This window comes from Macaca fascicularis, chromosome 13 (genome assembly GCF_037993035.2).
Source record: "Macaca fascicularis isolate 582-1 chromosome 13, T2T-MFA8v1.1".
Classification (NCBI taxonomy): domain Eukaryota; kingdom Metazoa; phylum Chordata; class Mammalia; order Primates; family Cercopithecidae; genus Macaca; species Macaca fascicularis.
The window spans coordinates 75,751,897-75,763,984 of NC_088387.1; the positions used below are offsets into that span (position 1 = coordinate 75,751,897).

Sequence of the window (12,088 nt, forward strand, 5' to 3'; positions counted from 1 at the left end):
AACATAGATACTTAATTGAAAGTAATAAACCAGGATTCCGACTTTTTTTTTTCTTTCAGACAGAATTTCACTCTGTTGCCTAGGCTGGAGTGCAGTGGTATCTCAGCTCACTGCAGCCTCCGCCTCCCGGGTTCAAGCAATTCTCCTGCCTCAGCCTCCAGAGTAGCTGGTATTACAGGCACCCACCACCACACCCAGCTAATTTTTTGTGTGTTTTTAATAGAGATGGGGTTTCACCATGTTGACCAGGCTGGCCTTGAACTCCTGACCTCAGGTGATCCGCCACCTCGGCCTCCCAAAGTACTGGGATTACAGGCGTGAGCCACCACTACCAGCCCTGACTCTTATCAGCACTAATTTTCCTTATGACTGGAGAAGTCTTTTAACCTCTCTGGGCATCAGTCTCCTTATTCAGAAAGAGAAGAGTCTGACTAGATGGTTTCCATGGTCTCTTATAAAATATTTCTAGGCTCCCTATAAGCACCACTGAAAAAACTTGAAATGATGGCATTCTTTTGAACTTCATGAAAGCTGTATGAATTAAAACTTAAATACTCAAGCCAACAATGTGTTACATCAATTCTGTATCATCCTGCACTACTCATAATACAATGGAAACATATCAAGTGTTGAGGGAATATTTAAAATATATGTTTAAATTGAGAGAAATTGTCCAACAATATTTTTTCCCTTCAGAGTTGGAATGATGGAGTTTGATTTGATTTTAGGAGAGGAACAACTAAGTCCAGCTGTCAGAAAGAGGGGAGATAGCTTGAAAACTTCTGATCCAGGTGTCTCCAATTCCCCTTCCATGCTAGACCTGTACTGAGCACTACTGTAGAGGCACTCCGGGGAGGTGTCTGGACCTAGGTCTGGCTTTGGGACGGGACTTTGATCCCTGATTATCCAAGGATCTCATTTACATTTGCCTGAACCACTCCCCAAACGCCATGCACCCCAGAATTTCCACATTTTTTCCCAGTGAAAGGACTTGGGCATTCCTAATAGATGCATGCACAAAAAGGTGAAAGTGCAGTACCCCCACCCACCAGGCTTCAGTTTCTGACATTTGTGATGTCATCGCAAATGCCCACTACCACCAAAACTGGTACTATCGAGGCCAGCCAGCCAACTACCGTTTAGAAAGCAAACTCTTTTATTATTAAACATTAACATATTTATCGACGCGTTAACGTTTTGGGACACAATCATCTGCCCACTTTTTGAGGGGCCATTGTTAGAAGGAATATTCCAAATGTTCTGCCCACATTGCATTTGGGGGAAGAAATTGCTCTGCTAAACCAAAGAAACACAAAATGTAAGAACTAGTGGGCAGAATCATCAGCCGAGAGCCCTCTCACCGTCACATCGCCCTTGTGAGGCACTCAGGAAAGCTACAGCACCCACTTACATAACAACACCAACTTTCAATGCATTGGTTCATATATTTTAATTACATCTTAGTCGCTAAAGAAGCTGTAGCCAGCAAACAGACCCAGGCACGAAAAGTAAATGAGTCTCAAAATGGTTAGTCCAACAGGAATTGGACAGCCCCTTAAGGGGCTCTAGATGGTGAAGGACACGCTGTTTGCCCTGCCATTCTGCAGCACAAAAATCCAGGCAGGTCGAAGAGGGCGGACACCCTGGCGTGGCCACCAGCCCGGAGCCGCAGCTCACACAGCGGCTTCCAAGGCGTTTCGCAGGCAGTCCCGACAGTGGTTCTTAAAGCGGCCGCCCTCGCCAATAATTGGGAGTCAACGTTCTTCCCGCTCCCATTCCTGCTCCTTCTCTCTCTCCAACAGCCCGCTAACGAAGCAGGTACTGTAGCCAGGTGTGTCGAAATCATTTTTCCCCTGCTCCCAAGTTTCTCGGTATATACGGTACAAAACTGCACAAAACCCGGCGCTAAGGCGCGCAGGAGGAGCTGACACTTCACACATTTGTCAAGATTACTATCAGGCCCCACCTTGGCGATTGGCACATTCCCGATAGGCTTCGCAGTTGTAAAATACACAAGTTCCCTCGCCGGCTCCGGACCCGAGAGCGCCTGCAGAGGAGCTGTCTATAATTTTGCTTTTCGATGGTTCAGTCATTATTAGCATTATAACTGGTTTTCACAAAACGCACTGGAATCTTAGAGTCTTTTCCTTGTTCTGCTGCCTTCAAAAGACACGGAACCCCAGGACGGCTCCGAGGGCCCTGGGGATGTGCCGGCTGCAGTCTCAAGGCTCCCTCACTTGTCTTGGGTGTGAGGGCGCGACGGTGACGCGAAAGGGGGAACTGCGGCCAGGAAAGGGGAGCAGGACCCAGTCCCCTCCCCTAGCGATCCCGCAATGAAGGGCCCGGGCGCCGAGCCAGGACAGGCGCGATTCGCTCCCGTTTATCAAATCCTTATCGGTGCCCCGAGGTGGGAACCGCCGCTTTCAACCGGAGGATACAAGGTTTCTGGCTCCAGTCCCGTAGTGGAAGTTGGAACAAGAGCAAATCAACCTCGGCAGTGAGCCCTCCCGGCCAGTCACCTCCCTTCCTTCGCAGGTGGGCCCTCCTCATCCTCGCACCTCTTCACTACCGCCCTGCCGCTGGTTTCCTGCGGCTCAGGCGGTTCAGCCGGCCGCGCGTTGGATTCCAGCTTCCCGCAGCATAGCCTCGCCAAGCCGCGGCCGAGCGCGGGGTTGGAAGCTCCAGGCCACTGGGGCCGCAGGGGTGGAGACAGGAGGAGAAAGGGGACAGGCGGCGAGCCGCACACATATGCAGAAGATGAGGCCCTACCTGCTTCTGCCCCGCCGCGCAGAGGGCTCGAACCCTCGCTCGGGTAGCGCCAGGCCCGGCTGGACTGGGAGCGGCCGGGAGAGGGCGAGAGGGCAGCAAGAGTTGGCCGGAGTTGCCTCTCACCCAGTGCCGAGAGGTTCGCGAGAGCAGGCGGGCAGATCGTGGCTGCCCTTCCCTGTCCTCTTGGGAGACAGACACCCGGACCTGCCAGGGACGTCCAGTGTTGCTGTCCGCTCCCTACACACCGAACCACCTGCCCCCGCAGGGCAATCCAGGTCACTCACTACCTACTCTCCCCAGAGTTAAGGTGCGGCACGAGGGAAGTGGGTTCTCCAACCTCCAGTGGGGTGTGGAGCCGGGCAGCGGGGCGCTCTGAAGGGTCCTGGCTTTTCGGTGGGATCCTGTCCCTGAGCCGCTCTCCGCCTCCCGCCCCCCTTGCCCATTTGGGCCACGTCGCGGGCGTAGGAGCGCATTTGGAAGGACCCCGGGAATCCAGAGAAAAATAGAGACGTGGATGCTGCCCCAACATGAGAGACCAGAGAAAGTCGAGGACATGCACCCACAAACATTTCCAAGCGCCAGTGGCCACGGTAATCTGGTGCAGGGTGGCTGGGAGATTTTCAAAGGCACCGCGGAAGCACCTCCGACCTCCAGGCCATCTCCCTCGGCCTCCTGGCCTCGCTGCGCGCGCGGATCCCCGACTCCTCCGAGCCACAGAAGTCTCCACTGCAAAGCTGCTGCTCCGCGCCCCCAAACCGGGCACATGCTCTCCCCCTCACAGCCCTCCAAACCGAGCCTCGAGTTCCAAACACCTCTCCGCACTCTTCTCCCAAACACTCTCGGTCGCGCCTGCCCAGCGCAGCCCGGCACTGGCCTCAGACCGGCCCCTGACCGGCCCCCTGGTCGGCCCGGACGCCCGCTTACCTTTTCTTCTCCTTGTCAGCTGTCATTGTCGCTGTGGCCCTTTGAGACGTTCAGACGCCGAGCACCTGGGCTTCCTGGCGGGTGGGGAGCTGTGGCCCTCGTCCGCTCCCGGCGGCCCGGGCGGGTGGTGAAGGTCCGAGGTGCGCGCAGGTCCCGAGCGCCCCGCGCAGTCAGGTGGAAGGTGGCGCGCGGCGGGCTAGGTGCGGGGGTGGGGGTGGAGAAAGGTGACGGGGAGGAACCTGCGAGCGGAGGCGGGGTCGGGGAAGGAGTGGGTGGAGGCTGTCAGACCCGAAAAAAGGACGGCGAGAAGGGAACCCAAGTTCCTTTTTCCCTGGAAAAAGAGTCACTTTTCTGAGTTTTCAAGGAAAAAAAAAAGTGGCTCGAATGCTGGGAGTCGGAAGGAGTCGGAGGCTGGGCTGAGCTGACCATACAGTCTCAGGACACTGCCGAGGATTGTACGGCCGCCTCAGTAGCGCTGGGGAGGGAGAGCGGCGGGCGCCGGAGCTGTGTGGCGGGCCGCTCGCGAGTGTGAGGCTCCCGCGGCCGCCAGCCCACTTTAAAAACTCCGTCGGCCGGCTCGGGGCGGGCACTGGGCGGGCGCGGAGGGCGGGGTGCGGGCACCGGCGCGGGGGTGGGGGCGGGCACGCGCCGGCAGGCCCCGCCCGCGCCGCGCTCCGGGCAGCTCACTGCGTCCTGGCCAATGGGGAGGCGCGGCCGCAGCCTCTGCCCTGACCCCGGCCCGCCCCCTGCCCCCGCGCTGCGCCCCGCCTCCTGCCTCCGCACTTCCAGGACTTGTTTATGAGGTCGTCTGGGCGGCGGGTAGTGGGGTGGGACTCCGCGTCAGGGAGACGCGGCCTGCACGGGGCTGAGGGGCGGCCGGGAGCAGGGCTCCAGGATTGCTGCCGGGGGCGGCAGTTCCGCCACAGCGTCGTTGTCCTCCTACCGGCGCTGTGCCCTTGGAACGAGGGCAGGACCGCGGGCAGCGCCCGGCCGGCCTGGAGCCCCTCCACGCTGCTGCGCTCCCGCGTCCCTGGCCCCGTGACGTGGGCCTCGGGCCAGGTGGGGATGATTTCTCGGCCCCTCGCGGCTGCGTTTCGGGCGTGGGCGATGCGCCCTTTTCGGTGGGACGCAGCTGAATTGACTGTCTGGGAGAAACAGCGCAAGGAAATTGATCTAGGGATCAATTGATCTAGGCTGCGCCTGCCCTTCCTTCCCTCTCCTAGTACAGTGGTTGCTTACGGGCTTGTGCCAGGCGATTTGGTTTTGACAGGGATGCGGGAGAGGAGGCCCTTTGAGCCGCCCGACCTTCTGTCCCTGCTCTCGGCACCCCGCCGCTCCTGCGCGGGCCGGGGCGAGTTCAGAATTGGAGAAGTCAGTCTGGTTCCCCAGTGTGATCTTGGAGTGACAGAGTTGGCCACGTGCCCTCAAGTCACTGCATCTCAGGCCTGCCCTCTCTATCGCCAGGGTCGATTGAAGTCCTGGGGAACGCAAAGGCTACAGGTGTTGGAAATTCGTAGATTTAAGGGCTTATGCAGGCAACGGTTAGCGCTCAGGGATTTTCCAGCAGCGCTTTTGACGCTGCCTTCAATCTCTGGGCCCAGTGCTCCCCTCCCCCGCGCTGAGCTGTCTCCCACTCGCTACTGGCGATGGGGAAGGGACATCTGGAGAGAGGACAGGGGACGCCCTTAGTTTTTGAAGCCTGTGGAAGGACCCATGAGTTTCACAGGTGTAACTTGAAGGGAAAGCGAGGGCCAGAGAACTGGTCTGTATCTCTCCCTTTAAACTCTTGCCACATTTTATACTAGAACAATCTACGTAAACGATTTGAAGAGAAGGGTAGGTTTCAGTGCCCCAACAAAAATGAACGCGTATTTTCCCCGTGTACACAGAAAGGGTTGGGGGAGATACTTTTCAGGAACCTGGAGAAGGCAAAGTGGGGACAGAGGAAAACGGACGAAGAATTGGGAAATACTTTTTTTTTTTTTTTTTTTTTTTTTGAGACTGAGTCTCGCTCTGTCTCTGTCGCCCAGGCTGGAGTGCAGTGGCTGGATCTCGACTAACTGCAACCTCCGCTTCCCGCGATTCTTGTGGCTCAGCCTCCAGAGTAGCTGAAATTAAAGGCGCCCACCACCACCCCCAGCTAATTTTTGCATTTTTAGTAGAAACAGGAGTTTTACCATGTTGGCCAGGCTAGTCTCAAACTCCTGACCTCAAGTGATCTGCTCGCCTTGGCCTCCCAAAGTATTGGGATTACAGGCGTGAGTCACTGTGACCGGCCGGGAAGTAGACGTATTTTGTCATTTTCTCAGATCTCGGGGCCACGGAGCACCTATACAGGTTGATAGTCAACAAATTCAAAGATTGCAAATTGCTCTCTAGTGAACTATTTCATGGGGCTGGTGGGTTTCAGGAATGGGGTGATTTCGTACTGGGCTTCTCCAGCCAGCCATTTCTAGTGGACACATTTATGTATTTTAATGAATTCAAATTGGTAGACAGTTCTCCCTTAACCATAAGCTTATTTCCCTTACTTGGGACTAGGCTGTGGGAAAAGGGCACCTTGGTGGCTTCCAGGTGCCTACAGTAGTTCACCACAGCAGCCTCTTCATCCTGGACTGTGCTTGACAGATTAAGGCAATACCTCCAACGCATAGAGAACATAACTTTTTAGATCTTGTCTTGAAAGAGGAAAGGCAAGGAGGGATCACTCAAGACCACATCAACCTAAGAAGACGTGGACACTTGGGGGGAACAACACACACTGGGGCCTGTCAGAGGGTGAGGGGTGGGAGGAGGGAGAGCATCAGGAAGAATAGCTAATGGATGCTGGGCTTAATACCCAGGTGATGGGATGATCTGTGCAGCAGACCACCGTGGCACACATTTACCTGTGTAACAAACCTGCACATCCTGCACATGTACCTCTGAACTTAAAGGTTAGAAATTTCGTCAACCATATTATATAGCTCCTTCCTCTTGGCCAGACTGCACCCTGTAAGTGAAAGCTCCCCAAGCTAAGGCAAACAGCTGGCACTGAGTCTGGGATTTTTTTTTTTTTCTTTAGACAGTCTCACTCTGTTGTCCAGGCTGGATTACAGTGGCACAATCTTGGCTCGCTGCAACCTCCACCTCCCGGGTTCAAGCTATTCTCGTGCCTCAGCCTCCCAAGTAGCCAGGACTATAGATGTGCACCACCACACCCGGCTAATTTTTGTATTTTTAGTAGAGATGGAGTTTTGCCATGTTGGCCAGCCTGGTCTCGAACTCCTGGCCTCATGTGATCCACCCACCTCGGCTTCCCAAAGTGCTGGGATTATACGCATGAGCCACTATGCCTTGCCAAGTCTAGGATTTTGGCAGTGTCTGAGATTCACCAAAAACTGTATATAAATTCTCAAAAGCTCTTGCTTAGAGCAGAGCTGGGTGGCCTAAGATTTCTTCCAGGACTCAGCTCAATAACCTTTGCAGGAAGGAGCTGAGAGTGTAAACCAGATGCAGGCTGTGGCTAGGCTACATCCAATTTTACTTTTTAGAGCCCATAGAGAACTAAAGGAGAAAAACTTTGAAAGGTGATGCTGGGGGAGGGAGTGGGGGATGGGGAGCTGGGTCCCTGGATTTAGAGGGGTGTCTTTAGAGACACTGATGTTTTGGCCACAGAGGGCAGCAGAGGACACCAGTAAGCAAAGCTTCCAAGCTGCTTAAAATAGGAGCAAACTGCCCACCTCCCAGCAAATCTCCCTACCTGCCCCCCAGCTCTGGATTGGATGGTTTGGGAACAAAAGCTGTGGCACCAGTGAAACACGTATTTGTTTTGACAAGGGACAAATCTGGTTCTCTTGCTTCCTCTCTTCTTTGTAGGGTGTGCCCTCAGGAGGATGGGATAGAATAAAGTGTGAACTTACAAACCTGGCAGAGAGCAAGCACCTGGGATGCAGTGGGCTGGTGGAAGAAAGATGGCCTCAGTAGTCCCATCGAAGTAACAGTATGTTCCAGGATGCGGTTGGAAATTAGGTTGGAATGGGTGGGATCTAACAGGAAGAGCTCTTGGAAGGATGGGCTATCTCATTAGTACCTTACAACTTCCAATGCATTGTCACATGTTGGAGTTGGGACCAGGGTGAGGCAAGAGAGGCCTTGCAAGTACACTGGCCTCTGTCCTGCCACATGCGTTATCTCACGTAATACCCATCTGACCCTTGTCTGTCTATTTCATTGGTTTGGGGGTGGAGAGAGCAGGGGAGGTAGGGAGCAGAGATGGGAGAGAGGACAAGCTGGCAGAGGCTCCTCCTTTATGAAAAGCCTTGCCTGAGTCACTCCTTCCCTCGCACTTGCATGTTACTCCATCCAAATGAAACCAGCCCCTTTTGTGACTTTACAAAATCTATCCTCACACTCCCTGTCACTGAACTCCAGGTCCAGAAAACTCTGCCCCCTGTGTTTGGCTTTAGGCCAATGTTGTGAGATATTCCACACAGACATGTGCTGTATCGTCTTTTAAATGTTGTGACTTTTGACCCCACAAATCTAGAATTTGTCATCTTTCAAAAAGAGTTCTGTGATTTTTTTTTTTTTTTTTGAGGCAAGAGTCAAACTTTTTTTCCCACTTGAATTCCTAAGTACTTACTGGTATGAAGGATGCAGTTTTAAAGAACCCCAGCTTCTCCATTCCTCACGCCTGTATATTGATGACTTGGAGACTAACACCTTCCATTCCTACGCTTAGGGATGAAGTTTTGCCTATGAAGGGGCTTGTGCATTTATAAATGTCATTCAACCAATGGTAAAGGAGTCATTGGTCCAGGGCCAATGTGCTCTGCTGCCTCCGGCCACAGCATAAGACATCAGTCTGTGGAAGAGAGCACTGGTGGTTTCCTTCCCTCCAAGAGAACATAGTTCAGTTGGGTACACACTGCATTTCCCAGATTTTGAATACACATTTTTTAAGGCTTCTAAAATCAGTTATCTTTTGACATGGTAATTCCTTTTCCTCCCCCAATTTTTAAATTGGTAAATATATACAATTGATATGCTCTTAAAATTGTTTAATGTGAAACTTGAGAGCAAAATCTTATAGCCTAAACAATAGGAGTGGTAAGAATTTAGTGGTGGTGAACAACCAGAAAATCTGGAGTCCCAGCCATGTCCACTGCTAGGACCCGGAAAAGCCTAGCCTGGACTGGCCCAGCTGCCAGGCTAATGAGTGTGACCTCTGAGGTGATAAAATAACACCCATGTGGAAGGAATGGCCGATAAGAAGGACATGCCAGCCCCACCTTAGAAAAAGGCATGAGTAGAAATGAAGGTGCTGTATCGCTAAAAATGATGACATTGGGCCCCAAGCATCCAATTTTCTCTGGCACCTGGCTAAGACAGGCATAGAGGACAGGGCCGGTGGGGGCATAGTCAGAGACACCCTCCCTATCCTGTGGCATTGCTTTGGCCTGTAGCAAAATGTTAAAATGGGCCTCTTCCTACTTCAGTTTCAGCTGAGTTCCCAAGACAATCAATGCCAACTACTGCCACTTCCAAAATGTAGAACACAAGAAAGAGCTCCTTGAAAATGATTTTGCATGCCTTCTCCAGCCACTGTCCACCTCAAGGGAGTGCATGGATTGATACAGAAGAAGACTCGAAGTTGGAGTTCTAGGATTGGGTTGTCAACATTGTGGTCAGTTTTCCTCCCCATACCATGGAGAGAGGACATGCTTTGCTCCTGTCTCTTAAGTCCAGTGACTAGGGCTTACCTGAGACCACACACAGAGCTTGATATATGTCCCTGGAGCTTGTGGAACACAGGAGACTGCCCACTGGTGAGCAGCTGGCTGAAGAGGCCTATTGTAGAGGATGTTTCCATTTGGAAGTCACTCTCTCTTGCCTATATCATGGCAAGGGAGTGTGTGGCAGGTTGAGTTTCCTGGAAGATGACTCTGAGGGGGAAGATTAATGTGAGGAAGGTTTTTTAGAGAGTGCTCTTGGGATAGCACCCAGAGGAGGAAAAGAGAAGAAGCAGGATCATAGAGAGAAGTGGACCCCCACTGCCCAGATCTGAAGCTGGGATGGCCCTTCAGAGTTGTCCCAAGACAGAGCCAAGGGACCTTTCTACCCCTGCCACAGATCGATCATTGTTTCTGGCTGACCTTGGGGAAAGGCTGTGACCTTGAGCAACAGCATCTGGGGGAATGTGTCCTTCATTCCTAAGGGGAGATCTGGGCAGTGATCACAGGGTCCAGTATGGCACATGGCATGCAGGTACCGGATGTGGAACCTGCAAGAAGAATCACCACCTAGGATCAGACACAGTGGCTCACATCTGTAATCCCAGCACTTTGGGAGGCTGAGGCAGGCAGATAACTTGAGGTCAGGAGTTCGAGACCAGCCTGGCCAACATGGTGAAACCCTGTTTCTACTAAAAATACAAAAATTAGCCAGGCGTGGTGGTGGGTGCCTGTGATCCCAGCTACTCAGGAGGCAGGAGAATCGCTTGAACCTGGGAGGCAGAGGTTGCAGTGAGTCGAGTGAGTCGAGATCACGCCACTGCACTCTATCTGGGCAACAGAGACTCCACCTAAAAAAAAAAAAAAAAAAAAAAAAAAAAGAAAGAAAAGAAAAAAAAAGAAAGAAAAGAATAACCACCTAGAATTTAAAAAAAATTTAGAGGTGAGGGTCTTGCTATGTTGCCCAGGCTAGAGTGCAGTGATTATTCACAGGTGTGATCATGGCACATTGTAGCCTTGAACTCCTGGGCTCAAGCACTTCTCCTGCTTCAGCCTCCCAAGTAGTCACTGTGCCCAGCAATTTTTAAGGGGACTCTGTCCACATGGGCTTCTTCAAAAAGACCTTGGAAGAAAAAGGTGGAGGTGCAACTAGAGATAGAGGCTGAAGGAGGACCATAAGTGACCAGCTGAAGGTGAGGCCCCTTTGGAGCCATGAGGACTGCAGTCCCAGGGGACCAGGAAGGTTACATGCAAGGTGACAAAGATACCAAAGAGGGAAGCACCAGCCATGGCCAGGGAAGATCAAAGAGATATTTCATCCATGCTAGACACAAAGGAGGGAAGGAGGATGGAGGGAGGGAGAGAAGGAGGGAGAAAGGAAGGGAAGGATCAAGGGAAGAGGGAAGGAAAAAGGAAGGAAGGAAGGCAGACAGGGAGGCCTCTCCTACTCCTTGTTTTTTTCTCCCTGCTACCCTACAGGGGCCAAGATGAGGCAAGTAAGGGGATGGGGTAGAGGTGCTAGATGGGAAAATGTCTTGGCGTCCTCAATGCCTAGCAGGGCACCTGGCATAAAATGGACACTCAATAAATAATATACTAAGAATGAGGAAAATGTTTGCCGCTTTATGATTCCCAGTGACTTTGTAAGGGCCTTCTATATCTGCATCATTCTGGGGACTGAATGTGGGTCCTTCTGAAGTCATGGTGTTATAGAACAGAGATACAGGGGTGATGTCTAAAGCACACACTGACATGTCCCCAGATGCACCTGCACATACACACTTGTACATGCTCATATACCTTGCTGCTGCCAAGCTCAGAAATAGGGTTCTACACAAACCTCACTGTAAACTTTTCATTTCTCTTAAGTGCATACCTCTGTCTTTGCCGTTTGAAGAAAACCAGGGATGCAATGCTGAGAATGTGACTGTAAATACTTCAGATTTTAAACTCCAAGGATTTTCTCTTGGTTTCCTCAGAGGGTTGTAGTCTGTGGTGCATGAATCCTGGGGTTTCAAGGCCATCTGGCCCCTATGTGCTCAATGATCTACCCAGTGGAAGGAAGACGAGATACAGACATTTCAAAACCTTTAGGCAGTGGGTCTTGGCATGCCCTATCTTCTTTGTTTTTGTATTGAGACAGAGTTTCACTTTGTCTCCCAGGCTGGAGTGCAGTGGCACAATCTCCGCTCACTGCAACCTCCGTCTCCTGGGTTCAAGTGATTCTTGTGCCTCAGCCTCTTGAGTAGCAGGGATTACAGGCATGCGCCACCATACCTGGCTAACTTTTTGTATTTTTAGTAGAGACAGGATTTCACAATGTTGGCCAGGCTGGTCTCGAAATCTTGGCCTCAAGTGATCCGCCCACCTCAGCCTCCAAAGTGCTGGGATTACAGATGTGAGCTGCTGCACCCAGCCAGCATGCCCTATCTTAATTGTTAATTTTATATGATAGCAGATTAGCTCTCCTAATTACTTCCATCTTAGGCTAGATTAAAATGTTAATTTTAATTTTAATTGTTAATTTTATATGATACCAGATTAGCTCTCCTAATTACTTCCATCTTAGGCTAGATTAAAATGCATCCTGATCAGATAGTAATTTATGGTGAAGAGATGCCTTCTGGCCTAAAAACATGTCAGGGGTAAATCTCTAAGTAGATGACCTCAAGGCAGAGAGC

The 12,088-nt window shown here is 51.9% G+C and overlaps 1 protein-coding gene and 1 long non-coding RNA gene across 3 annotated transcripts in view; one reads left to right on the plus strand and one right to left on the minus strand.

Moving 5' to 3' along the window:
- EPAS1 (endothelial PAS domain protein 1) overlaps window positions 1–4,223 on the minus strand; it is a 90,594-nt gene extending 86,371 nt beyond the window's left edge. For both annotated transcript variants that reach the window (XM_005575965.4, XM_074011854.1), the window contains exon 1: window positions 3,694–4,223. In XM_005575965.4, coding sequence (XP_005576022.3) covers window positions 3,694–3,719 — 26 coding nt within the window. In that variant the 5' untranslated portion in view covers window positions 3,720–4,223. The remainder of the gene's footprint in view (window positions 1–3,693) is intronic.
- A 231-nt stretch (window positions 4,224–4,454) lies between these two features.
- Window positions 4,455–11,019, plus strand: LOC135966835 (uncharacterized). Its single transcript, XR_010580462.2, has 3 exons — window positions 4,455–4,752; window positions 7,552–7,675; window positions 9,174–11,019. It is a non-coding gene; the product is annotated as an uncharacterized lncRNA (long non-coding RNA).
- The last annotated feature ends 1,069 nt before the right edge of the window (window positions 11,020–12,088 follow it).